Source organism: Chelonia mydas, chromosome 27 (assembly GCF_015237465.2).
Source record: "Chelonia mydas isolate rCheMyd1 chromosome 27, rCheMyd1.pri.v2, whole genome shotgun sequence".
NCBI classification, from domain to species: domain Eukaryota; kingdom Metazoa; phylum Chordata; order Testudines; family Cheloniidae; genus Chelonia; species Chelonia mydas.
In genome coordinates, this window is record NC_057860.1 from 8,589,792 (window position 1) to 8,617,112 (window position 27,321).

The 27,321-nt window shown below is 55.8% G+C and overlaps 1 protein-coding gene across 1 annotated transcript; it reads left to right on the forward strand.

Annotated features, from left to right (window-relative positions):
• Positions 1–723: 723 nt before the first annotated feature.
• COL1A1 (collagen type I alpha 1 chain) lies at positions 724–26,378 on the forward strand. Its single transcript, XM_007061903.4, has 51 exons — positions 724–983; positions 3,237–3,431; positions 4,045–4,079; positions 4,190–4,225; positions 4,454–4,546; positions 4,647–4,718; positions 5,386–5,430; positions 5,786–5,839; positions 6,118–6,171; positions 6,501–6,554; positions 6,951–7,004; positions 7,446–7,499; positions 7,606–7,650; positions 7,955–8,008; positions 8,187–8,231; positions 8,574–8,627; positions 9,108–9,206; positions 9,295–9,339; positions 9,438–9,536; positions 9,989–10,042; positions 10,144–10,251; positions 10,780–10,833; positions 11,387–11,485; positions 11,858–11,911; positions 12,012–12,110; positions 12,625–12,678; positions 13,403–13,456; positions 13,564–13,617; positions 13,755–13,808; positions 14,748–14,792; positions 14,911–15,009; positions 15,519–15,626; positions 16,494–16,601; positions 17,065–17,118; positions 17,213–17,266; positions 17,709–17,816; positions 17,905–17,958; positions 19,023–19,076; positions 19,581–19,742; positions 19,852–19,959; positions 20,575–20,682; positions 21,298–21,351; positions 21,479–21,586; positions 22,139–22,192; positions 22,326–22,433; positions 22,935–22,988; positions 23,970–24,077; positions 24,170–24,452; positions 25,038–25,228; positions 25,365–25,607; positions 26,205–26,378. The coding sequence occupies exons 1-51, from the start codon at positions 902–904 to the stop codon at positions 26,349–26,351; spliced, it is 4,365 nt and encodes a 1,454-aa protein (XP_007061965.2). The 5' UTR covers positions 724–901; the 3' UTR covers positions 26,352–26,378.
• Positions 26,379–27,321: the final 943 nt, after the last annotated feature.

Consider the following 27,321-nt stretch of genomic DNA (forward strand, 5'->3'; position numbering starts at 1 on the left):
TCCTCTTCCGAGTTCCTTTCAAACCCGGTCCTTTTCTGTCATTTCCAGCATGATTTAACAAGCAGAACAGTCCCATCGGACAATATTTTAATACATTTTTTGAGACCTTACTCGCAATTAACAGAGGATTATGGTTATTTCAAAAACCAGAACAAGGCAGGCTTCCTCCTAAAGAAAGCCACAGCAAGGCAAGGATTCAGATCGCCTTATCTGGAAGTTGTTTGCAATTCCCACCCGGAAAAAAAAACATTTTGAACACTTTGAGAAATGCAAAAGCAAATGTGATAATCTCCTCTGCCCCCAGACCCCTTTCTTGGTGCATCCCTGGGACAGCTAGACCCCACATTCCATCTGGTGGCGCCACGCAATGGGCTTCCACTCTGGTCAGAATTGCTCCTCACAAACAACTCACCCAATCTTTTAACCTGTCAAAAGCAAAAGGTTTCCTCCGGTTCTTTTTCAGTGTCACTAGAACCCAGCACATCCCTACGGTCCATGCAACCTGCCCTGCCAATGTAGAGGAGCCCAGTGATTTTTGGAAGTCTACATAGATGGGTCCGTACCCTTGCGACTGGGCTGAAAGGGGGTTGGCTATTGTCTCCCAACTTTGTGTGTGTGTGTGTATGTGTGTGTGTCCCCGCCTGGGACTATGTGAGCTGAGCTCCTCTGATTGGCTAAGGGGTTGGTCCAAGCTCCCCTCTGCACTGAGAGGCAAGTTAAGTTGGGACCCACCTCTCTGGGATGCTGGATCATATAAAAAGGGAACCTAGGCTCTTGGAGAGTCAGTAGGAGGTTTCTGCTGGGGTCTGGATTGGAACTACATAGTCAGATCATCCCTGTATGACTGGACTCTAAAACAGAACAAAGGGGCCCAAAGAGTCTACATGTCTAATATTTAGACATGTTCAGCTTTGTGGATTCTCGGTTACTGCTGTTGATAGCAGCGACTGCTCTACTCACCAAAGGTCAAGAAGAAGAAGACAGTAAGTAAAAACTTTCTCGCTAACTTCCTGTATGAGAAACAGCGATCGACCTAAATGCCTTTTCTCTTTAAACAGCTTTGCTTGCGCGCAGGGGGGGGCACGTAACGTTGCGCTTTAGAGCACGAGGGATGCAAAGTTGGACTGGGCTGCGAAGAAAAAGTCTGTTCACGTTCTCGAGCGGGATTGCGAACCCTAGTGCCCTGCAAGAGTTGGATGGGAATTTTGCATGCTTTTCTCGTTAGGAAACTGCATTTGCAAGATCAGGTTAGGGAGATGGGGAGAAATGTTGTTTTTTAAAGGGTGGTGTGTCTTCAAATGGGGTGGGGGTTGCTGGCAAGAATTTCTCAACCTTTACAGAGCATTTGGAATTGTGTGTTGGTGGGGCGGTGGGGGGGGGAGGTCAGAAGGGGACTGAATGTGTTGCTTATAAAGTGGGAGTGGACAAATCAAGTATTTGTTGATGTTCGTTCTCCCCCCCCCCCGAAGCTGCTCGGTGTGGAAAACATCCCCTTCCACAAGCAAAGTTAACCAGCTGCAGAAGGGAACTGGGCGTGTTCATATGGTCTGTGTCTCTTTCAAACATGCCTCTGGCGGGCAGACAAGTTGGATCAATTAGAAGCCCTGAGATTCCTTGCCAAGTTTGGGGGCCGGGGGGGGGGAGCAGCACAATCAGCCTCTGGGAGGAGTTGTCATGGGAGGGAAGATAAGGCTGGCTGGGGAGGGGGGAAGCCAGTTATGGAAAAGCCATTGTGTGCCTTGGAAAGTGAAGGGAGCGGGGAGTGAGCCCAGGGCTGGAGTTTTCTGACCTGCAAAAGCCATCAGGAAAGAATTAGAAAAGTCTCAGATGATTCATAAGGGAAATGTTTTAGAAGCCTGTAAAGCGCAGGAGTCTAGACATCACTTCACAGACAAAACCTCCCGGCTGCTAAGGACCTGGATTCATGTTTCTGCAGTGAAGTTTCATGGTGTGGGGGTGTGAAGGGGGGGTGTCCCATGGCGACCTCTGGTGGCCATCACCTGGCCTTGCTCCTGTAAAGCCCTCTGTGGACTGCATCACCGCCCCCTGGGGCCCATTGGGAGCCCTGGGGCTGGACAGTGCTCACCAAAGGGGCTATATTTCCGGGGTCAACAGTCGTATAGGTTTGCTGAGCAAACTCCCCCCCTCTCCAGCCCCCCCATGCTAGGAGTAACACCCCTAATGAGATCCTGTTGCAGGCATTTATACCTAGGCTTGGCCTGCCACCTACAGGCCGAGTGACTGACTGCACCCCCGTTGCATTCCGGGCGGGTGTCAACACGGCACTTTCCTGTTGCAAAACCGCTGGCTCCCAGGGACTCAGCCAGCAATAATTTAAACTAGACATGAGAAGTTGGGGACGACAGAGTAGAAACATCTGGCCTGTCAGCCGAGATCCCGCCCTACAGGATTTCACACGCGAGGAGGGTTTATCCCGTTTGTCTCCCCGCTGCGGGCAAACGATGCCGAGATTTTACCAAACCTGAAACTTGCGTGAAAACAATTCCATGCTAAGAAAAACAGCTGGCCTGCTTTTATTCCCCATCACGTGATTCTCTTTATTAAGTCCACCTCCTGCTTTCCTGGGTCCGATCCATCACCACCACCTCCCGGCCTTGCCTGCCTGAATGTGTCAAATGCTGAATCTAATTACAAACCAGCCTGCCTGGCCTTGCATCCCACCCTGCTCTCGTTCGCCTTCCCACCCAAACCATTTTCACTTGATCCCATTTCCCAAAGCAACAGACAGAAAACACTTCACTCCCCCTCCTTGCCCCTCCACAGAACCCCTTGTCTCTGGACCCCTGCCTCCCTCCCTCCACCACCCCCTCCTACTCCAGCCCTCTTCCCTTTAGGAGACTTTGCATTTTTATTTGGCTTGGCCTAGGCTCCAGCAAGCTGAGGTTACAGTTGGATGTAACAACTGGCCGCAGGTTTTGTTTAAATTCCAAAGACACTGGAAATAGTTATTGTGGTGTTGGCCTGTTTCCTATGTCATGGAGCTGAGCTGATGAGAAGCAGATGAGTGTTTTAAGGTTCCAGGAGAAGGGGCGGGGGAGGCCTGCGTTGCGGGAACTGGAGCGGAAGGAAAAAACCTTTGGATAAAAAAGCAATCGAGTCCTATCAGCCTCTTTGTCCCTGGCTTGGGGGTTTCTCGCCTCCAGCTTCTGGGCTGGGTCCTGATTCAGTTCTTTCACTCCCGACACCCACGCTCCCGTTTCTCGTTGTCTCTCTAGTTCCATCTGTAAACTGCATACAGGACGGACTAACATACAGCAACAAAGATGTGTGGAAACCTGAACCCTGCCAGATCTGCGTGTGCGACAACGGCAACATCCTGTGCGATGAGGTGATCTGCGAAGACACCTTGAACTGCCCCAACGCTGAGATCCCCTTTGGAGAATGCTGCCCCATCTGCCCTGACACAAAGGGTACTGACTGACGCTCGTGTGCATGCTCTGTCTGTCTATCTAGCCTGATATAAGGTGCTAAGAACCAGGGGATGCTGGCACCAGATACAATCAGCTCCTCCTACACATGCAGAGACAGGGAGGGGGATTGGAGACCAGGAGATCAGCAGAGCCTAGCCTGGAGACCTGATACTCCATCATCACCCCTGGTGAAGCTAGAGGCCCAAGCTATGGCACCACGGATAAGACATAGCAAGCCTGCGCCTCTCCTTTGAGCTTCTCGGGCATTTCTTTCTAAAGAGACATTTCAAACGGGACTGATTCTTTCTTGGAGGAGGTGCCCAGTGGACCAGCATAAGCTGTGGTGGACTCAGTTATGACCTCTCCTTAGCATGCATCACGGGCAGGGTGACAGGCAGAGAGTGAGACATGCAGGTCTTTTGCAGGTAGAACATTTGAGCATCTTTCTGCCAACCATGTTACTTATGTAGGTACAGCAAGGGGGGGCGTTTTGGTGTCATTTATACCAGGGCAGCTGGGTTGGCTTCCATGGGCAGGGTGCAGCATGGGGGTGGGTTTTAGATAATCACATGACTTGCTCCTTTTAAATGACCCCTTGTCCTTCTCCCCGCAGCCTCTCCTGTCTACCCAGAAGCCACTGGAGTAGAGGTAATGACTCTCCGTAGTCTTCCTACACAATCCTATTCCCTGTTGTTTTCTGAAGGGTCTTTTCTCTCCATGCTAATTCTCTAAACACCTCTCTTTCTTCTCCCCTCCAGGGCCCCAGAGGAGAACCTGGCCCCAGAGGAGACAGGGTAGGTCTCTCCAGCCATGCTTTGGCCATTGAGCGCTGGAGTTTGGTCAGGAAATGGGGATGAGGGAGGGGGAAAGACTTCCACGGACGTGTTAAAGAATTTTAAAATTGTCCAGAAAACTTTTAAACCGTGGACATTTGCGACCGAGTCCTGTTACCCTGCCTTGTCTCATGCCCGGATGACGCTACCGCAGTACTAACCTCTGAGTTCTCTTCTCTTCTTTTGCAGGGACCCCCAGGCCCACCTGGTAGAGATGGCATTCCCGGACAGCCTGGTCTTCCTGGACCCCCAGGCCCCCCAGGACCTCCAGGCCTTGGCGGAGTGAGTTGGGTTCCAATCATTCGCTCAGTTCTTCCCCGGCACGGGATGAATGCAGTGCAGTATTTTCACACCGGCTTTCCCTTCTTTCTTTCTCCTGCAGAACTTCGCACCTCAATTGGCATATGGCTATGACGAAAAATCCGTTGGCGGCCTGTCCATGCCCGGCCCTATGGTGAGTGTCCAGTGTCTCCCTCGAGGGGCTGGGGCAGGGGCAGGGGCCGGCCTGATGGCCAGGACTGAAACAGGAGAAGACGTTAGGGAGAAAGGAGGGGAGGGAGTGGAGTGGGAGTTACATAGCAGGAAAAACAGGAGCTAGCTTGGCCTAGCTTGGCTTTAGAACGCACCAGGCCCGCTGCATCAGTCAGGCGGAGAAGGGGGGGCGGCAGATATCTTCCAGGGGGCAGGCACATAACCACCAGCTGGTCAGGGCCGATGTTTTCCTAGGGCAGCTGCACCCTGATTACTCAGGATCGGCAAGGGACACTTGAATTTGCCTTAATCCTCGGACAGCTTGAGACCTGGGGCTTGCTCTCTTCCCCAAGTAGAACTTCTTCGTAGGTGGCTCCATGGATCAGGACCTCAAGGGGTCACCAGGGGCTCCGTCCACGAGGGGAGGGGAGGGGTAGTAAAAGATCAGCGAGAGGCGGCAGGGTCTGTGCTGGGGAGAGTCAGCCCCGAGCCAGGCGGCTGCGGGTGGCGAGGGAAGAGAGGGGCCTGCTGGAAAAGAGGAGGTCACCAAAAACCGAGATGGAGGGGTGGCCAGGCCTGGGCAGCATGGCGACTGCTCCAGCTCATCTCCTCACCTGACTTATTCTTTTCTCTCTCTTCTTCATTTCCAGGGCCCAGCTGGTCCCCGCGGTCTCCCCGGCCCTCCCGGTTCTCCTGTAAGTACCTCACATCTTCCCTGTCAAGAAAACATGGCCCATTTGAGCCCTCAGCCAGCACCTTGTAACTGCCCCCTTTGGGAACAAGCTACCACCGGTGCCCTTTCAGGCTCCTCAGCTCCCAGAAACCTTCTCAGCGAAGGGAAGGGGAGTTGCCTGGGGCCGGGGAGTAGAGTGGGCTTGGCTCCCTCCTGGTGGTCGGCGATAGATACCTCGCACCATGGAGTGTGATGGACACGGATGCTCCGTGCGAGGCAGCCATTGCCGGCAGAGGAGGGAAATCGGACTGATGCGTGAGCAAGCTGGATGCGGTTATGTTCGTTTTCTAACCCGCCTTCTTCTCCTACTCTTCTAGGGTCCTCAAGGTTTCCAAGGTCCTCCCGGTGAGCCTGGAGAGCCTGGGGCTTCTGTAAGTCATGGTCAATCGTCTTCTCACTCTTCATTTGGGTAACGGGATGGATTGCACGCTGACAATTCCTTGCACCTTCCCTCTTCTGCCACTTGGGGGCAGCTGATGCAAAGCCTGGCCTACCTTTGCGGAAAAGACTTCATCGGGGGACGGGATTTCTCTAGCCAAGCCAAGAACCAGGCCCAGTCCTGTTGGGTGAATGGCTAGTGGAGGGGTGGCAATGGGAAAGTCTTGCCCAGTCTCAGAATATTAACACACGTTTCTTCTGCCTGTTCTAGGGTCCCATGGGTCCCCGTGGTCCAGCTGGTCCACCTGGCAAGAACGGAGATGATGTAAGTGTCCTTCAAGATCAAAAGTCCCTCTAGAGAAGTTCCCTGCCCCCCAAAATGCAGGGGATAGCCTTGCTTGCTAGCCAGATATTTATAGTTGTGCTAAGCCTGTTGGGTACATGGCCTTCCTTGCAAGCAGAAGGAGCCAGGTCGGGCTTTGGCTTCCATGATGCCTTGAAAAACCGAGAGAAAAGAAAACGGGACCTCTCCCCAGATAGGGTTTTGCGAAGAATTAGGTCCCTTTCCCGGAGCATTTAGCATCTGATTGGTTCTTGCTGCAAACGAGCTGTGTGGGCTACTGACCTGACTCCATCTCTTCTTCATTCTCCAAGGGTGAAGCTGGAAAGCCCGGACGTCCTGGCGAGCGTGGTGCTCCCGGCCCCCAGGTGAGATGTCCTTTCTGTCTGGTTCCCCCCGTAGAATTCGGGTGAGGGTGGGTTTTTACCTTTGACCAGCATCATCATTGTGACATGGCTGAAAAGCACTGGCTGGGAACCCTGCCCAAAACCTCTTGGTCTCACTGTGTGGTTTTAACTTACTTCACATGACAACCATTCACTGGGGAAGATGGTTGGCTCTAGCAAGCTCTGGCTCCAGTCCTGACTAAAGCTGACCACTGTCAATGGCTAGGAGTCATGATCACAGCAAGAGATGGTCATGACCATGGATGCCCCAAATATCCAACCTTGCCTGGGGTGGTGGGTTCCCCTCTGCAGTAACTGGCTTGATGTGGGGTGTCACTGGTGTCCTTGTCTCTAAATCATTTATTTTCCTTTCCCCAGGGTGCCCGTGGTCTGCCCGGAACTGCTGGCCTGCCAGGCATGAAGGGTCACAGAGTAAGTTGATTCCCTAGTTATTTACACTTGGAAAAGGAAAAGGAAAGGTGTCCCCCTACCGCTCCAAAGCCCTGGAGATGCAGCTGTCTGGGCGTGCACACTCTCACCAGCCCTTGGCCCCGGTGGAAACATAAGCAGTATCTGAGCTGGCCCCACAGTGCCCTCAGCTGGCCGCATCACAAGGCGATTCTGGAAGTTCCTTTCTACCAGGAGGGGTCTGATGGAGCCCCTTGTCCACGCCACCTCTTGGAGGAATTCCCCGCTTCTCATGCCACTCAGCTGGCAAACAGATGGGGCCTTACCCCCCTCCTGCCCCCAGGCACATTGTGGGGACTGTTGCAAAGCCAGATGATTTTCAGTCATGCCTCCACCTGGGACGACAGTGCCTTCTCCTAAGCCTCATCACTGGACACTTGTGTTTCTGTTTCCCCTTCCTTTCAGGGTTTCAGTGGTCTTGATGGTGCTAAGGGTGATACCGGTCCAGCTGGCCCCAAGGTAAGGTCCCTCTGCCACGAGGCACGTTGGCCCTCTCTGTTCCCTTAAAAGTTTCCTTGTCCCCTTTGGGAACCAGCCGTTGACTCTGGTTTTGTCTTCCTTCTAGGGTGAGCCTGGTAGCCCTGGTGAGAACGGAGCTCCCGGACAAATAGTGAGTAGTTTGTCACGCCTTTCTGCTTCCCACTGACAGCAAGAGTTTGGACTAGGAGGTGGTGACAGGGGCAGGCATTCAGCTTATGGGAGCAGCAAGAATCGGGGTTGTGGGGAGGGTCGAGCTGGCTCTCCAGAGCGCTTGGTTTTCCAACGGACTAGACAGCAAAGGGGGCAGATTTACCAGCATGAAGCCCCACAGGGTTTGGGGAGCATGGCAGGGGTGGGAGAGCTGGGGGAGAGGGCAGGGTGCAGATGATGATGGTGGCGTCTTGAGATGAACTCACGTCTCTCCTCCTTTCTAGGGGCCCCGTGGTCTTCCCGGCGAGAGAGGCCGCCCTGGTCCATCTGGCTCCGCTGTGAGTATTGATGCTGCATTGCTGGGCTGCGGGCACGTTGAAGCATCCCCCCCGGTGGTACCCCTCTGGGCCACGCCCGCTGGGATAGCTCCAATGTGCAGCATGCTCCTATCTCACGGCTTCCGGGTCTTGTGCCAACCTGTCTGTAACCAGTGCCTCTCTCCTCTCTCCCCGGCAGGGCGCTCGCGGTAACGACGGTGCTCCAGGTGCTGCTGGCCCCACAGTGAGTATTTTCACCTCGCGCTGCCCTGAGAGGAGACGGTTCAGCCGCGGGGCCCTGGCCGTTGGGTGGCGCGGCCACACAGGCACTGGCCATAGCGACCCCCAGATCGCTCCCCTCCTGGAGCTTTGCTGGCTTGAGCCCCAAGGGTGGCACCAGCACAACCCCGCTCAGGAACTGGCCAATGCCCGGATGGGAAGGTTTCCTCCCTCCGGCCTCTGTTCCCACCCACGTCAAAACACAGCCCAGATCTCTGGCCGAAGCCAAGATGGCTGCTGTGACGAGAACCCACCAGCCCCGGAGGTTCTTTGCTATCACTTTCTAACCCGCTTCCTTCTCACCTAGGGTCCAGCTGGCCCCGCTGGCCCCCCTGGCTTCCCTGGCGCTGTCGGTGCTAAGGTAAGGACATGATCTCCTCTTCACCGGGGGGCACCCCCCCATCGCTGCGGCAGGAGCTTTCCCCGCAGCCGGCTTGGGCGGAAGCTGATCCTAGCCTTCATCTTGAGGTTTCATCATAGTTCAAATATACTGTCCAGATGGCCTGGCCCCATAACCCTCACCAAACTGTGGGTCAGGATCCTTGCGGGTCCATCTCTGCCTTATGCCGACCCCAACCCCTGCTAAGCCCCGGGTCTGATAACAGCACGATTGTTGTGCCCAGTCGTCCCCGAAGGCCTCGCAGCTGCCTTCTGAGGAAACAGGGCGAGCCGAAAGCTAGCAGGCCCCAGTCAGTCCCCCCCCAGAGTGGGTTGGAGGGATGGAGCAGCTCGGTTCCAGTCAGAGCCCGGTCAGGCCTGAGGGCAAATGGAGCGTGGGTGTGGGGGTGTCTCCCAGCAGTCACTGTGCTCACTGGTCTTTCTCTCCTCTCTTGTGCTCTAGGGTGAAACTGGTCCCCAAGGCGGTCGTGGTGGTGAAGGCCCACAGGGCGCCCGTGGTGAGCCCGGTGCCCCCGGCCCCGCTGGCGCCGCCGGCCCTACTGTGAGTGGAACTGCGCGACCCCTCCCGGCTCTTGCTCGTTGCCCTGTTGTCTCCGGTGATAACCCTCCTCTTGTCTTCTCTCTCCTAGGGCAACCCTGGTAGCGATGGTCAACCTGGTGCCAAAGGTGCAACTGTAAGTAGCCGTCTCCTGCCCCTCTGTCCTCTATAGCCGGTCGGCTCTTAGGAGCCAGTTTTTCCCAGCTGCCTCACCATCTCTTCTGCCTCCCGTAGGGCGCTCCTGGCATTGCTGGCGCTCCTGGCTTCCCCGGTGCTCGTGGCCCCTCCGGACCCCAGGGTCCCAGCGGTGCTCCTGGTCCCAAGGGTAACAGCGTAAGTATCCTTCCTCCTTCCCCATTGCCGCTGAATTAGGTTGACCTTCTTCCCCGTCCAGGACTAGGCAGGGATGCGCCAGGCCTGGAAGGAGCCCATCATGCCTTGTGAATTGACCCCAGCGCCCAACACATCCCCTCCCTCGGCTCCTTCTCTGGAGCACCTCCCTACACCCCTCTGTGCCTTATCAGCCACCTGTCTCCACTGGGGACGTCTCTCCTCCGCCCTGGCACGGGGATCCTCTGACCTGGGTTACAGCCAGCACAGTTCCCCTCCCCTCCAGAATATCGAAGTTCTCTGTCCCTTCATGGGGCCGAGCCTTTTGTGTCTGCCATTCCTCCTGGAGCCAAAAAGAGGTTGAAGGTGCAACATAGATGGCAGGCAGCATTAAGCCCTTGTTCATGCAGGGAGACGTCTGATATGAATTCGTTTCTCTTTCCTTCTACCTTCAGGGCGAACCCGGTGCTCCAGGCAACAAGGGAGATGCTGGTGCCAAGGGAGAACCTGTAAGTACCAGCCCCGCGGGGGCTGCTAGGAGCTTTGCCTACAGTCTGGTTTGCTAGCCATAGGCAGACACTCACCACTCTGACTTGCTTGTGCTCTCTAGGGTCCTGTTGGTGTCCAAGGCCCCCCTGGTCCATCTGGTGAAGAAGGCAAGAGAGGATCCCGTGGTGAGCCCGGCCCTGCTGGTCTGCCCGGCCCTGCTGGCGAACGTGTAAGTAGCAGCTGTTTCCCCCCTGGAGGTCATGCTCATTGGCATGGGGCTGTCCTCTGGTCAGACCTGGAGCTCTGTCTCTCAGACACAGAGGGGTCCCGACCGACTTTCTCAGTGATCCAAGCGCCTCCCGAATCTTGGGATGGGAAATTCAGATCTGGACCCAGAACCAAATCCAGATCCAAATGTTGTGACTGGCCCCATAAGGGGCCTGACCTGAAATCCCAGCCTGGCACACGCCCAGGTTCTGGGAGGAGGTCAGACCCAGATCACAGTGGGGTCTGAACTTGCAGTCCGGCCCCATCACCATCCCAAACCCAACAAACCCCCTGGAGTCCCTATCCCCCTGAAATTTTCACCCCCAAGGCTGGCAGCTAGGGCCCGTTTCTACTTACTGCAATCCCAGGAGGGGAGGGGAATTCGGTTGGGGGTTCTGTGAAGCTCCCTTTCCATTCAGACCTTCTCCCTGTTTTACTTGCTGGCTGCATGGGCATTTACCTCCCTGGTTTCTCTTGTGTCCCATCACAGGGTGCTCCGGGAAGCCGCGGTTTCCCTGGCTCTGATGGCATTTCTGGTCCTAAGGTAGGTGCCAGTCTCCGGTCGTTTGCTCCCTCCTAATGTGAGAGAGACAGAAGAGGCTCAGATGTCCGCCACACTGAAATACACAAAGGACTCGGAGCCAGGCTTCCACCTGGGCATCCTTTGCAAGGGGCTTGGGAGCAGCTAAAACATGTGGAAGGGGGAGTCAGGGGGACTTTCTGGGAGCGGTGCATTCTACCCTGTGGGATCGGGTCTATTACCCAGCCGCTCCCTGGCCCCATCCCCTTTCTTTACACCCCACGTTCTGGATTTGGAGGTGGGAATTGGCTTGTCTCCACATGGTACATATGCTAGGATGGCCCTTTCGCTAGGGTTATTCACCCCATGGCATAGCTCAGTGATTTCTTTGTGGCCAGCCCTGGCAAAGCCCTTTCAGTGCCCATCCAGTGCCCACTCGGTGCCATTTAGTCACCCTCCTCTGTCACGTGACACGGTGGGTCCCTGCTGGCTCATCACGCCGTGCCCGCGAGAAGAAGCGATCCGGGTTTCCACCGCAGTGTGTGACCTCTCTCTCCTGCTTCCCTCCCCACCCTAGGGTCCCACTGGTGAACGTGGCTCCCCTGGCCCTGTCGGTCCCAAAGGATCCCCTGGTGAATCTGGACGTCCTGGCGAGCCTGGTCTGCCCGGTGCCAAGGTAAGAGCGGGGAGGAGCCGGGCAATGGTTTTGAGTGGGATGGAGGGGCTGCCCGGGGAGTCCCGCCGAACCTTGCTGTTATTTCTGCCAAGCGCCATCTCAAGGTGAACTCTCTGCCCACCCCCTGCCCCCAGCCTCTTCTGGGGCCAGCGCTCTGGGTGCAGCCGGCTTAGAGCAACTGGCCTCTTCCTCCGTTCTGGAAGGAGGGCGTTTTAGGCCACCCCACATCCACCCCCTGCAGCGACCGATCGGCTGCCCTGCCCGCCCTCGCCCACCACATCCTACCCTGTTCTGGCCCCGGCCACCAACCCCTCGTGCACAGCAAAGGAGGCCGGATGCCCCACGGCTAACCCAGCTCTTCTTCCTTTTCAGGGTCTGACTGGAAGCCCAGGTAGCCCCGGTCCCGATGGCAAGACCGGCCCCACTGTAAGTCGTGGTTTATCAGCGCCCTTCCTCCTCCTCCTCCTCCTCTCCCGTTGCTCACAACGGCCTCCTCTGAACTGTGCCTTTGCTTCCTCCACACTAGGGTCCCGCTGGTCAAGATGGTCGCCCCGGAGCCGCAGGCCCACCCGGTTCCAGAGGTCCTGCTGGTGTGATGGGTTTCCCTGGACCTAAAGGTGCTGCTGTGAGTATCAGCTTGCGCCCCTCCTATACTCGGGGTGAGTCGCCTCGGGGTGAGTCGCCCGGCCCAGTGATGGGGACGTGACAAAATGGCCGCCTTCAGGACTTCTTGTCACCCTGGCCGCCGCCCGGGAGTGGTTGCATACAAAGCACAAGGGATAAGTGGCCACTTTGGGTACCATTTTGTAAAGAGGGGCATTATGGGGGGGGACACTCTGGGAACCTCTCCCTCAGGGGTTATCTGCAGGCAGAGACAGGCGGCCCAGGAGACATCCCACCATGGGGAGGGGAGATGACAAGGAAAGACAGAGCTGGGGCGGTCATGGGAGGCAACCTAGAGCGTCACTAAAACTACCACAGGGCCAGCCCCTCTTTCTTCCTGTCATGGCGCCTTTCGGGCCCTCCTGTGGCTGCATCTTAGGGCCACACAAGAGCCAACCGTCCCCGATAGCCCTTCGCTGCTTGTTCCCGGGGCGTACCGCGTTCCTTCACTGAAGCCATTTTGTTCCCTTTCTCAGGGCGAGCCCGGCAAACCCGGCGAAAGAGGCGTTCCCGGACCCGTTGGCGCTGTTGTACGTATTTTCCTTGGTACTGATGGCCCCTAACAATCTGTCTCTCGCAGCCAGGGCTGGGTCCAGCTGAGAGTTTGCCAGCCTGAGGCCTCTTTCCTTCAAGATGAGAAAGAGAGAATTTACCATGACAGTAAAACGGACCTAGATAGTATAGGGCTTTCCACAGCAGAGCAGACTGGGGTCCAGACTGGGGGGAGGCATAGCTCAGTGGTTTGAGCATTGGCCTGCTAAACCCAGGGTTTTGAGCCATTTAGGGATCTGGGGCAAAAATTGGGGACTGATCCTGCTTTGAGCAGGGGGTTGGACTAGATGACCTCCTGAGGTCCCTTCCAACCCTGATATTCTATGATTCATCTAGCCAATATCTGGGCTCTGGCCTACCACCACAAGATTCAGTGGAACATATAAAAACTTCTGCATTGGGATGACATGACTACGGTGGCTGGTTCTTCCTAAACCACAGAATTGCTTATTCCCTGGACTTCTGGGGCAGGGTTTATATCCCTTATGCCCTTTTCTCCTCATTACTAATACCTTGTGGTAATGAGTTCCGCAGGTTAACTACATAACCCATGAGGGCAACTTTTGAAGCCCCCTGAGATTTTCTGCTTCTGAACCTTGTAGGGTCACCACACCTTCCCCGACACTCATGCCCTGCTCCCTTCTGAGACTCATTCAGCATTTGCGCCAAGCTCTTTTTAACCTCTTCCTCCTCTCCCCCCAGGGTGCTCCTGGCAAAGATGGTGAAGCTGGTGCTCAGGGACCTCCTGGCGCAGCTGTGAGTATGAACGCTTTCTCGCTCCTGCCCTCTGTGCTGGGTTGTCGGGGAGCACGCTGCTCCGAACCCCACTTGATCCTTCCTGACTTTCTCCCCTCCTCTTTCAGGGTCCCTCTGGAGAGAGAGGTGAACAAGGGCCTTCAGGTGCTCCTGGATTCCAGGTGAGGAGTGTTCCATTAAAGGCCCCATCACAGGGGGGAAAATCCCTCCTGATCAATCATATTTTGTTCCATTTTTTTCACATACATCCCTTCCCCCAGGAAATCTCAACTCTTGGGTTTTTTTCTTCCCCTCCCAGGGTCTGCCCGGTCCCGCTGGTCCAGCTGGTGAATCTGGCAAGTCTGGTGAGCAGGTAAGTGCCAGGAAACCATGGCGGTGGGTGAGGTTTACTGAAAGAAGGAGAAGAGCTCCACTTAGCATCAGAAGCCAAGGAGAGGTGCCTCCATGACAGATCCTGTCCCCGGGCGCCCATTCCCTTGCTTGCCTGCCCCTCATCTTTGCTCAGTGCCTTTCATGGCCATTCTCACTTCCGTAGAGCTCCTGCCCCATTTCCCCCACCCCCAGCCAGAGACGTTCCTCCAAGGCTGGACGTACGTCCAGAGTGATGAAACTCAACAGATTCCCCTTTAGCCGATGAATGAGGAGAGCTGCCTCCAGACAGGGCCTTGGCCGCCGTCAGACCTTCTACTGGCCCCAGAACTCATCTCAGAGGCCACAGCAACCATGAAACTCATTCAGTCCAGGCCTCCAACCTCTTCTCCAAAAGCCTTTTGTGTGGACATGGGCCCCGGCCGTGGATCTGAACACCTATAAACTGGGGCTGGGGACGTGGTGGGCGTTGAACTCTGGATCCAGATCTCAGTTTGGCCACTTGGGATTATCTCTGTATTCAGTCCAGATATCCAGCCCGGGGGCCCAAGACCAGCCTTTCGGCTAAGAGCCAGTGTAGTTTCAATGTAATAGCTGATGCATCCTCTGTTGGGTGAGACCATGCCCTGGTTTTGCTTGGGAGGAGACTCGGTGCTCCAGGACCATACAGCTCTCCCGTCTCTAACTGGGACAATCCATGCAAAATTCCAGTGGTGGAAAGACAGAGGCAGAGTCTGGCCCTCATGAGGATGGAGCTTGGTGCTTAGTTATGGAGGGGGTTGGAGCAGATGTCCCCCTCCCCGGCCACTCACTGCTCCATCTCAGCCAGTTCAGGGGCAACATCTGGGCTTCTCCAGCAGGTAGCATGCCCCTTTCCCAGCCCTCAGCCCTAATTCTGCTTTCTCTTTCTCTCCCGTGACAGGGTGTCCCCGGAGACGCTGGTGCCCCCGGTCCAGCTGGTTCAAGAGTAAGTTGAGATTCATTTTCTCTGCTATAAGCAATCTCTTACCCTTCCGTCTCTCTCGCCTGCTGCCCCTCTGGATGGTGCTGTAACCAGTTTCGGTTCTCTCTCCTCCCTCCTTTAGGGTGAGAGAGGTTTCCCCGGCGAGCGTGGTGTCCAAGGTGCACCCGGTCCACAGGGTCCACGTGGTGGTAACGGTGCTCCTGGTAACGATGGTGCTAAGGTATGTACCTATCTCTCTCCTCCTCCTCCTCCTCCTTCCGCCATGATGGCCGAAGGAGGCTCAGCCAGAAATGGGAGGGGAAACCAGGGGAAAATCAGTGCCTCTGACGTGTCCAGGGGAAGCAGGCTCTGGAACGGGATATGCGGTGGGATACACTCCTCCTGCTTTGGAGGGGGCTGAGGCTCGGTGTCCAGCCAGCCAGCAGCTGCCTCGAACCAGGTGCAAAGCAAGAAGTGGGGACTCCATCTTCCCCCATCGAGATAGCCCCAGTCCTGCAACTGCTGCAGGATTCTCCTCTCTCTGCCCAAGGCCCAGGAGGCTCCGTTTGGCCTGGGCAGCACTCATGGCCTGGTCTTGCTTGGCTCCAGGGGCAGCCTGCCCTGGCACCAGAGAATGGGGGACGGGTGGCGGCTCTCTGGAAGGCGGGCAGCTTTTGCTGTGATGAGGAAGTAGCTCTGTTTCTAACCCCGACTCTCTTTTTCCCCCGGCTCTGCCTTGTGGGGCTTTAGGGTGATGCTGGCGCTCCTGGCTCTCCCGGAAACCAAGGTCCTCCCGGTCTGCAGGGAATGCCCGGCGAACGTGGTGCTGCTGGTCTGCCTGGAGCCAGGGGTGACAGAGTACGTATGAGCCCCCCGAAGGCCCACCAGCAAAGCGACCCTCAGTCTTCACCATGGAGAAGCCTCAGATCTCCCTGCTCATGCTCAGTCTGTGACGCCTCATTTCCCCTCTCCATTCTTCTCCGGCCTTCTCTCTTCTCCACCTCCTTGTGTCCCTCTTCTTCCTCACCTTTCTCACGCCCCTTTCCCTTCCATCTCGTCCCCCTCCGCTCCTCTTTCATCTCTCTGCTCCAGCTCCAGCTCCGTCCCCCACCTCCTCTGCCTCTCCTCTCTGCTCTTGGGGATTCTATCTAGGCCAGATGCCTGAGCCACTTCAAGGCCTAGATGTCCTCGTCCAACAGTTGCTTTAGACCAAAGCAAACCCCAACCCCCACCCAAACCAAGGAACTTCCGGGCCTTGCCGTGTGTGTCTTTCCAGGAGTCCAGCAAAGTGCCCTGGTTCTTGCCCAGCACACTGCTGGGATCTCTGCTCCACATGGCCTAGTTATGCCCTTGGAAGAGGTCTTCTCCACCAGCTTGAATGGCTTGGAGAGCTAACATGGCCAGCACTTGGAGGCTGCACTGTCTTTTTCCATTGGCCAAGCTGACTGGCTAATGGCCCGGACACTTGGCATGAAGGTCTTCCAGTGCAGGGCAGATAAACGGAGGGTGAGGATGTGGGGGGGGAAGCAGGAATGCAGGTGGGTTTCCATGGAGTAGGCACTGTGACATGAAGAGAAGCAGGGGGACAACACGGAGACACTCACAGAGGTGCATTGTATATGTGCGGGCACACACACACACACCCACCCCAGAGCTGGCACAAGCCCCCACCCTGTTCCATGTTCCGTAACCAGAAGGTAACCTTGCCTTGCCCTCTCTCCCCAGGGTGACGGAGGTCCCAAGGGTGCTGATGGAGCTCCTGGCAAAGATGGCCCAAGAGGTCTGACTGGCCCCATTGGTCCCCCCGGCCCAGCTGGCGCTCCTGGTGACAAGGTAAGGATCGCCCCGCCCCCTTTCCCTGTCCCATTGGAAGGAGCAGGGCAGTGACCCTCGGGCACCTGAGCTGGTGTCGCGGGCCCCTGGCATTCGTGCAAAGGCCAGTGCCCTTTGTGCCCAGCAGCTCTCGACCCGGTTTCTGTTTCCTGGGAGACAGAGAGGAAGGCCCCAGCTGATCATTCGATGCAGAGGTGCCTCTGGATCCACCCAGTGAAAGCATGGGGCTTCATCAGCTTCCCCCGGGAATGCTTTCTACAGTCCCGGCCTGCCCAGTCAGGGCTGTGCCTAGGGGGGTTCCTGCATCCCTGTCCCCCATTTCCAGCGAGGAGGCAACTTCTCGCTCTCCCCACATCTCGCGAGTGACCCCCGAGCTAGCTAGCCTCACCCCAGAGGCGCCTCTGAAGAGCCCTGGTTTGCCAGGCCCGAGCCTTATCCTCCTCCCTCTTCTCTCCTTGCGCAGGGTGAAGCTGGTCCCTCCGGCCCCTCTGGTTCCACTGGTGCTCGTGGTGCTCCCGTAAGTACCGTTCCTCTCTGATTGGCTTCAGAGGCAAAGATCAACCTCTCCCTCTCCTCGCTGACCCCGTCTCTCTTGGTTCCTTCTCTTCCAGGGAGATCGTGGTGAGCCCGGCCCACCTGGTCCCGCTGGATTCGCTGGCCCCCCTGTAAGTATGATGGTTAAGAGGTGGTTCTCACTAGCCCCAGTGACTCCTCCCCTCACCCAGACCTCCCTCGGGAGGATGGTATTCAGCGGGGCGGGCTACGGGGGTAATCCCATGCAGCCCAGGGCTCTGGGACGGAAGCAATCCTACCATTGCGATACTGGGAGCGCTGTCCGTGCGTACGGAGATGGGACTCATCCCTGGCCCGTGGAGTCACCGGGTTGTCCTACACCAGGCCTCCGATGGGGAACAGAACCAGTCCTACGTCCTGTGATCCTCTGGCTCCCATGCAGGCTCGACGGGGCTTTCCCCATCACGACAGCCTAGTCTCCTCAGCCCGTGTTTGTTCTAAGAAGGACCATGCCCCGGCCACTGTCCACTCCCACTTCCGCGAGCTCCCCGCAGGGACGCTGCCCCTCACCCTCCGCTCTGCTCTCCTCCACAGGGTGCTGACGGCCAGCCTGGTGCTAAAGGTGAAACTGGCGATGCTGGTGCTAAGGGCGATGCCGGTGCCCCAGGCCCTGCTGGACCCACTGGTGCTCCTGGCCCCGCTGTAAGTGACTCTCCACTGCCCCGATCCCTCCCCGTTCGGCCAGCGTTCCGTTCCCACCTCTGATGTCCTGCTGCTTCCTCTCTTGCAGGGTGCTGTCGGTGCTCCCGGACCCAAAGGTGCTCGTGGTAGCGCAGGACCCCCTGTGAGTATTTCCTCCACCTTGGTGCTCAGCCTCTGGGCTGCCAGGGATGGGAGCCACCTTGCAAAATGTCCCTTTCTTAGCAACAATGGTCGTGCACCTTGATACACAGTCAGCGGGGTGCTGGGGAAAATTACCTGAGCTCCTGGCCGGTTACAGACTGGCTTGGGCTGACAATCAGCTGGTGAGTCCCCCATGGGATCGCTCTCTGGTTTGCATGGGGCAGTTTTCACTCCCCTTCTGATTCGGCTTATCCCACCAAAATTTGGCTGAAGGTTGCTTTCCCACCCGCCCCAGCTGGAGCATGTGAGAACCCACCTTTCCAGCACGGCCTTTGCCCTGGGCCTGCTTTCCCCCCCTCTCCCCCATCACTGGGAAAGAGGCAGTTTGGGAGCCGAAAGGGGGTTGCTTTCTGAGTTTGTAGCAAAATGCAAAAAAAAACCCTCCTCCCATCCCTCTGGGAGTTGGAGCAGCTTTTTCCCGGGGCCGAGAAATATTCTGCTTCCCTCTGGCTAGAGCATTCAGATCAGAACCTAGGGGCAACAGAACGAATGCCCCTCGCCCACGAATCAGATCATTTTAACGTGGCTGTCTTTTTGCAGCTCAGAGAGCATGTCCCTGCCATACACCTGCCCGAGTAAAAGTCCTGTAGTGTCCTGAGCATTCATGGACCTCTTAAGATTCTCTGCATGGAGGGAAACTGCTCCATGAACGAGCAATGAGCCATGGTATTGAAGCAGCCCTGCAGTCCAGGGGCCGCAGCTGGCTGAGTATTTAAGCCAGTTCCCTTTAGCCATGAACACTAAATGTCTGGAGACTTAAAATTCCACCCGAGCTTCAGAGAATGTCTCTTTGTCCAGAGCTGGCTGGCTTTTGCCCTGAGGGGCAAGACATATCTGGAAGATGAGGCAGCCTCTTAGGGCTGCCTTGACCTTCCACCTTGCCATGACGACTCTCCCTCTCACCCTGACCCCATGGGCACGGCAGCGTTTTGGGCAGGGCTCGTAGTACAGATCTGTGGCTAACAGAGCCGTGGGACTTATGCCTTCTCTCCCCACCTTGTGCAGGGTGCTACTGGTTTCCCTGGCGCTGCTGGAAGAGTTGGTCCCCCTGGCCCCTCTGTAAGTATCTCCGTTTTGATCCCCTTGCTGGTGGCATAGGGGGAGGGCCGACGGCATTGGGCACTGGGCCCTGCTGGCAGGGGTGGAGAGGGTGGTGGGAGATCTGCCACGGGACTGCCAGCCTCCAGCAGCTGGGGAGGATGGGGGATGGTCGTCGTCAAGAGCGGGCAGCCTGGAAGCCAAACGGGGAGGAGACGGGACCCTTGAGGGGCATGAGGAGCGGTGGAGCTGGCAGGAGGAATACCAAGGCCCTGCCGCAGAGCTTCCATGGTGCTTCAGAATGTAATGAGGGCTCCTGCGGGCTGATGGTCCGGGTAGCCTGGTACCACTTGCAGCCCAGCAGTGGCTCTGTCTGCCCCATGGTGGCGCTGGAGCATGGAGCCAGGTCTCCTCTCCCCTCTGCTGGAGGGGGCTGGCAGTCATAAATCAGCGCCCCTTGGAGAGGGGTTGCCTCTCAAAGTCTTGGGCTTCGCTGCCTGACCTCACCTCTCTGCTCTCTCCCAGGGAAACATTGGTCTCCCTGGCCCACCAGGCCCCAGCGGAAAGGAAGGTTCCAAGGGACCCCGTGGTGAGACTGGCCCCATTGGCCGCACTGGCGAACCTGGCCCCGCTGGCGCACCCGGACCTTCTGGTGAGAAGGGCTCCCCTGGTGCCGATGGTGCCCCTGTAAGTACCCGTTCAGTCCTACCTCGGGCCCCTTGGCAGGTGTCGTTGGAGCGCGTGCCCCAGAGCAAGATGGGTGGGTTTGTAACCAGAATCTCTCTCTCCCCTCCAGGGCGCACCTGGTACTCCAGGCCCACAGGGTATTTCTGGACAGCGTGGTGTCGTCGGCCTTCCCGGACAGAGAGGCGAGAGAGGTTTCCCTGGTCTCCCTGGCCCATCTGTGAGTATGAGGCCGAACCCTTACGCCCTCAAGCCGGACCTCAAAGGACGCTTGTGGCTTCAACCCATTGCCCGTGCCCAAAAAGGATCCAATCAGGATTGGATCTCACGGCCCAGCTGCTGAGGCTCAGACCTTCTCCTGGCATTTGCAGGGCAAGGAATGGGTGGGAGAGACAGGAGCTGGGCACGATTCACTGCTGGAGTGATTGGGAGCTCTGCATGCAAGGAACGGAGTCCTTGACTCTTCCCCCTTGTCCGGGGGAGCTGCTCTTGCCACGAGATAAGAGAAGAGGAATAGCGGGGAGGGACCTGTGATCTTATCATTATTATAGAAGAGGATGTTGGAGCCAAACCTCCCAGTCTGAGGGGTGCTCAGAAGATCACCACCCCTGGATCTGACCTTCTTGTCAGCTCTGTCTGAGCCTGGAGCCAGAACTCCAGCCCCCAACTCTGAGGCCCTTGGGAGTGGGATCCAGTTTGGGACAGGGTTGTGTTGTCATTTGGTGGTAGTGGGAGGGGATTCAACCCTTCTCCCATCACGAGCAGGTTCTTTGGTCTCAGCTGCACTGCCCCCTCTTCTCTAACCTGGGCTGGTCTCTCTCTTGCTCCTCCCCAGGGCGAACCTGGCAAACAAGGTCCATCTGGCTCCTCTGGCGAACGTGGTCCTCCTGGCCCAGTAGGACCTCCTGGCTTGGCCGGACCCCCTGGTGAAGCTGGACGTGAGGTGAGCTGCCACCATGCTTGTCTTGTTAGGACTCTCCTTTGCCCAAACACAGGCAAGGCCAAGAAGTGCTAAAAGCCAGGGTGGATTAGTCTCCTGGCTGCCCCTGGTGGGAATCCTGCAGGCCTGCTGATAGTCACTAGAGGCAACCTGTCGACACCAGGAGCTCCAGACCCCACCACCATCACCAGGAGCAGCACCAAAGACAAGGAGAGATTAACCCTTTCCATGCCCCTGGGCCAACACTCAGAATGGTCTGCTCCATTGAAGGGTGAGACAGACCTTCCTCCTGGCCTCCTGCAGGGGCTGGTGCCAGTGAACAATGGGACAATGCCCGGAGCGCAGTGCCCGAGAGATGGGAGAACAGCCAGGGTTCCAGGACGGGATGGTTTCCAAAGGAGCTGAGTACGGGAGGGATCAGAGAAGGGGCCAGTTCCAGAGAGAAATGGAAGCCCTGTGGGTCCCTTTCCCTGCCCCTTTCTTTTGATCTCTAGACCTCACCCATTTCTTGCTGTTGTCCCAGGCCTCCTGGTTAATTTTTCACTCCTCGGTTGTCTCTTACCGAAGGCCCCTCTATCTTGCTCATGCCTAATGCTGGGTCTCTCTGCTTCTCCTCAGGGCTCTCCCGGTGCTGAAGGTGCTCCTGGTCGCGATGGAGCTGCTGGTCCCAAGGTGAGTTGGACCCCGAAGGGTCATGGCAATAGGCTTTTATTGGTGTGGGGGTAGGGGGGGGTTGAACTTCAGGCGAACGTTAACTTGGTGCTTTGCTTCCCTCTCTCCTCGTCCTCTCCGGAAATAGGGTGACCGTGGTGAGACTGGCCCAGCTGGTCCTCCTGGTGCTCCCGGTGCCCCTGGTGCTCCCGGCCCTATTGGTCCCGCTGGCAAGAATGGAGATCGTGGTGAGACTGTAAGTGACACTTCTTTACATTCCCCTAAATATAAAACCCATGCCCTGCCCTGAGCTGGGAATAGAACCCAGGAGTCCTGCTCCCAGTCCCTTTCCCTAACCCCCAGCCAATGCTCATCCCCAGAGCTAGGAATAGAACCCAGGCATCCTGCTTCCCAGTTCCCTGCCCTAACCAGGGGACAATGCTTATTCCCAGAGCTGGGAATAGACCCCAGGAACAGAATTGGGGAGATATGAAATAATCAGCCCAGTTATCAAGACAGGATCAAGCAGAGCAGCTGCCTGCTCTAACCACTAGATAATACTCCTTTTCAGAGTCAGGCCTTGGACCCAGGAGTCCTGATTCCCAGTCCCCCCTGCTTTCTCCACTAGACTATGCTCTCCTCTCAGAGCTGAAAATGAAACCCAGGAGTCCTGACACCGAGTCTGCCCTGCTCTAACCAACAGGACGCACTCCCCGCTACGATGCAGAGAAATGAACACAAGGGTACGTTAATGATCCCAGTGGATGCTCTAACCGTTGCCTGTCTCTCTCTCTCTTTCCTTTCCTAGGGTCCTGCTGGTCCCGCTGGCCCCGCTGGCCCTGCTGGTCCTCGTGGTGCTGCTGTAAGTTATGGGTTCAGATTCCGCTTTTTATTGATACGGAAAAGCAACTGGCTTGGCAATAACATTGCTGAGCAAGGGGCAGGGCGGCATCCTTCCCAGCCACTCAGCGAGGTGACTCTGCTTCCTCTTCCAGGGCCCACAAGGTCCCCGCGGTGACAAAGGTGAAACTGGTGAACACGGTGACAGAGGCTTGAAGGGTCACAGAGGATTCTCTGGTCTCCAGGGTCCACCTGGTCCTCCCGTGAGTATGGCTGCCTCCCGTGCCCCCGATACAGCCGGCTCCAAGAGACAAGCCCATAGCAGGTCTCTGGAGAGAAGAGTATGGACCCTCTTCCTCACTGCCCCAGAGAATCATGGGAGAATCCTAGTGAAGGCCATCACCTGATGAGGAGATGGGCAAGCGTTGGCCTGCCCCAGTTTCAGGCTGCCCTTAGACCTTCAGCTCACGACTGCCCTCGCCCACACAGCAGCTGGGAAAGCCAGGTGTCCGGCCTGTTGCTGTTACCTCAGCCCCTTGATCTTAGGACACAGGCCAACAGCTGCCCCCTAGAACCTCCAAACCTGCCCTATTGTTTGCCCTCTCTCATGAGCTTCATGGCCTCTCATGAGCTTCAGCCGCGGGAGCAGCCTAGCTGATCAGAGCCCAGTGGGAGTTTCTCATAGACGCGATGGTTTTATTAGCATCTCTGCACTGGCTGCAGCGTCGTTGCAGAACTGACGTTTGCTTTCCTGTTTGGGGCAGGGTTCTCCTGGTGAACAAGGTCCTTCTGGAGCTTCCGGTCCCGCTGGTCCAAGGGTAAGTACCACCCCAGTGAAGCCAACAGCCACCTTCATGAGCCCAGGTGGTGCAGACGCCTGAAGCCTTGGGAAATTCCGGGCTGGGGGCAGAGAGCTCATGAATGAAATAGAAAGCACCATTTTCAAGCCAGGGTCCAACACAACACGTGGCATCACCTGTTAAAGGTCAGATCCTGCCTGATCCCCGATCTGGGGTGGCACGGATATCAGCAAGAGGCAGAATATGGACCATTGTGTAGCCAGTAGTTTAAAAACCATCAGTGTAGCCTCTGAGCACACAGCACAGACTCCTGTAAGCACTGGGCATGTAGGCCATGGGCCTACTGCTATCAAGGAGACATGAAACCCAGGATAGATGCCTGCTGCTTTCTACTGACCCTTTACTCTTCCACCTTAGTAGGGAGGTGCCTTAATAAGAGAGGCCCTGCACAGTGTGGGTCAGCCTTAGAAAATCCTGTCCCAGACAGAGGCGATGATGGGAAGGGAACAAAAATGATCCAGGGGACATGGACACTTCTACAATCGAAGTCCTCCTGTAGGTATCACACCGCCCATAAGGAGATGTCATTGTAAGGTTCTCCTAGCACTCACTGTGTGGCGAGGGCTTCCCAGACAGATGGCGAGGACAGGGCCTGGTTCTGTTCTCAGCTGGACCTGGGCAAATCCAGAGTGATTCCAGTGGCTTTAGTTGATCCGAGTGCGTCTCCAGTGGAGCACGGTCCTTGGTACTGTGGTCACTGGTGCTCTATTAATTCCTGAGACAGATAAGAATAGTGGGAGGTAAGCTAGATGAGAGAGCTGGGTGGATGGAACAGACAAGAGGGGTGGAAGGATGGGTGATGGGCTGGGTCATGACTGAAAGGATGGGACAGTTGGCATGTTCTCCCTCGGCCTGTCTTTCAAGCTGGACACGCCTCCACCCCACTTTCCTCTCTCCAGAACCCACGGATCTCATTTTGTGTTTGTCTTTTCCTCACAGGGTCCCCCTGGCTCTTCTGGTTCCCCTGGCAAAGATGGTCTGAATGGTCTCCCTGGCCCCATTGGCCCACCAGGGCCACGTGGTCGCACCGGTGATGTCGGTCCTGCTGTACGTATCCCCCTCTGGGGCTCAGGCAGTTGGGATCTGCTGGGTGAGAGGGCTTCCTGCCTTCAACTTGCTCTGCTCTCCTCCTCTGACAGGGTCCCCCCGGACCTCCCGGACCCCCAGGTCCCCCAGGCCCACCCAGCGGCGGCTTCGACTTCAGCTTCCTGCCTCAGCCTCCTCAGGAGAAGGCCCACACCGACAGCCGCTACTACCGGGCTGACGACGCCAACGTGATGCGTGATCGGGACCTGGAGGTGGACACCACCCTCAAGAGCCTGAGCCTGCAGATCGAGAACATCCGCAGCCCTGAGGGCACCAGGAAGAACCCAGCCCGCACCTGCCGCGACCTGAAGATGTGCCACAATGACTGGAAGAGCGGTGAGCTTCCCAGCCTCGTCCTGGGCGCATCCTCACTGAGCATCTCCTCTCGTAGCGGCCTGTCTTGCTCCCCTTATCCTGCCCTGCCTTTAGCCACCCTCACTAACTCACACTCCTCTTCCCTCTCCTCCCCCATTACTACTGAATTCCTTCCTTCTTTTCTTCCTCCATCACTCTTTCTTTCCTTCTTTCTTTCTTTGCCCATTCACTTGTCTTTCTTTCTTTCTTTCTTTCTTTCTTTCTTTCTTTCTTTCTTTCTTTCTTTCTTCGCCCATTCTCTCATCCTTCTCCTTCCTTTCTTTCTTTCCCCATTCACTCATCCTTCTCGTTTCTTTCTTTCTTTCTTTGCCCATTCACTCATCCTTTTCCTTCCTTTCTTTCTTTCCCCATTCACTCGTCCTTCTCGTTTCTTTCTTTCTTTCCGCATTCACTCGTCCTTCTCCTTCCTTTCTTTCTTTCCCCATTCACTCATCCTTCTAGTTTCTTTCTTTCTTTCTTTCTTTCTTTCTTTCTTTCTTTCTTTCTTTCTTTCTTTCTTTCTTTCTTTCTTCGCCCATTCACTTGTCCTTCTCCTCTCCCTGCCAGGCGAGTACTGGATTGACCCCAACCAAGGCTGCAACCTGGATGCCATCAAGGTCTACTGTAACATGGAGACTGGCGAGACTTGCGTCTACCCAACCCAGGCTACCACTGCCCAGAAGAACTGGTACATCAGCAAGAACCCCAAGGAGAAGAAGCACGTCTGGTTCGGCGAGACAATGAGTGACGGCTTCCAGGTGAGCTAAGGGGACTGGCGAGGCGGGAAGGGTGGGAAGAGAAGGGGCTGGATCTGGAGACTCGGAATGGGGAAAAGGATCTGAGGACTAACATTGCTTTCCTGCCGGGGGGTCTCTCTCTCTCTCTCCTCTGCAGTTCGAATATGGTGGCGAGGGATCCAACCCAGCTGACGTTGCCATCCAACTGACCTTCCTGCGCCTGATGTCCACCGAGGCCTCCCAGAACATCACTTACCACTGCAAGAACAGCGTGGCCTACATGGACCAGGAGACTGGCAACCTGAAGAAGGCTCTGCTCCTCCAGGGCTCCAACGAGATCGAGATCAGAGCAGAGGGCAACAGCCGCTTCACCTATGGAGTCACCGAGGATGGCTGCACGGTGAGTCTCCTACAGCCTTTGGCTCTGCCAGCACCCACGCCTCCCCAGGCCCTTGAGATGAGAGGGTGGAGAGGGTGATGTGGGGTTACCAGCTGCAAGAGGCAGAGCAGAGCTGTGAATCAGTCTCTCCAGCCATGGACATGACTGGCAGAGTTCTCTACAGCCCGTGTAAGTCCCCTAGGCTAGTACAGGCTCGTATATGGTGGCTCAGGAAGGTGACTTGCCCTAGATCCCACCATGAGTCAGTGTCAGAGCCAGCAACAAAACCCAGGAGTCCTGATTCCCAAGGCCCCTTCCAACCTCTGAGTTGGGAAGAGAACCCAGGAGTCCTGATTCCCAGGGCCCCCTGCACCCTCTGAGTTGGGAAGAGAACTCAGGAGTCCTGATTCCCAGGTCCCCTCTAACCTCTGAGAGTTGGGAAGAGAATCCAGGAATCCTGATTCCCAGGTGCCCCCTACCCTAATCACTAGACCACCCCTTGTGCAATGCTGTTTCCGATGCTTGGGCAGAGGTTCCTTTGCAGCCAGCTTTGCAGCTTCAAGGAGCGGGTCTATCAGCGACCCTAACGTTCTCCTTTTCCCGGTCCCTTCCCCACAGAGTCACACCGGCACCTGGGGCAAGACAGTCATCGAATACAAGACAACGAAAACCTCTCGCCTGCCCGTCATTGACGTGGCCCTCATGGACGTTGGCGCGCCAGATCAGGAATTCGGAATTGACATCGGACCCGTCTGCTTCTTGTAAACCGGAGCTAAACCCCCTCCACCCCCCGGAAAGAAAATCAAAAACAGCCAAAAAGGAGACAATTTCACATGGACTTGAATTCGTGTTTTTTTCTATTCATCATCTCTAAAACTATTTTGTTTCCATTAAAAAAAAAAAAGCATTAAACCAAAAAAACAAAAATAAATGACTTTTCAAAAAAATGAAGGAAGTGGGTCCACTTGCTTGACATGGTTCTATTTTTTCTTTTTTTTAAAATCCCTGGAGACAGATTGGGGTTGGTTTGGTTACTGGTTTTTTTAAGTAATATCTTGGGACCATTACTTGCACAGTCAAAACAAAAATCCCATCCAAAATCGACCCTACCAAAACACCCAAATCACAACAACCTGCTTTGAAAATTCTGCAGCCGCACGAGCGATGCTAAGCTAGTCCAAAATGGTTTAGACCCTGCTCCCCTGCTCCTTCCTACTCCTCTCCCGCCGATGCAAAAAATCTCTTTTTATAACCTGGAGTTGGAAAAAAAATACCAAAATTAACCTACAGCCGACCTCTCCCTGCTGGTGTCTTTACCATATATATATATATTTTTATACCACTGAAAGGAAGGCACTTAAAATCGTGTGTAATGGACCTTTTTGGTTTTTTCCTTTCATTTGTTCAGGTGGCAAAAGAAAGAAATATGAGAAAAACGTCAAATCCAGGTGTCGTAATTGTTTTCCTCAGCAAAACCCAGTAGTGTGGAAAACAGCCAAGATCTGTCATTTGGTGCGTTGACTTTTAAGCAGAAAGAGCTTTTAGCAGAACAGCTGGGAGATAAAATCCGCTTAGAAGCAAACCCAGTGTTTTGTCGGTGAACAATGAAGGGAAAAAATGAATAATAATAATAATACCCAAAGCAGAGAAAATGTTATGTTCCAAATGTATATTATTGTTGTATGGAAAGTTACCTCTCAACTGTGTTTTCCAAGTAGTTTTAAGTTGCTTTGGG

Bases quoted from the DNA above. Each gene is read 5' to 3' on its own strand.
- COL1A1 (XM_007061903.4), top strand. From the start codon at position 902: ATGTTCAGCTTTGTGGATTCTCGGTTACTGCTGTTGATAGCAGCGACT. The intron at 7,005-7,445 runs GTAAGTTGATTC...CCTTCCTTTCAG, and splicing joins CAGGCATGAAGGGTCACAGA to GGTTTCAGTGGTCTTGATGG. The intron at 21,352-21,478 runs GTGAGTTGGACC...CTCCGGAAATAG, and splicing joins ATGGAGCTGCTGGTCCCAAG to GGTGACCGTGGTGAGACTGG.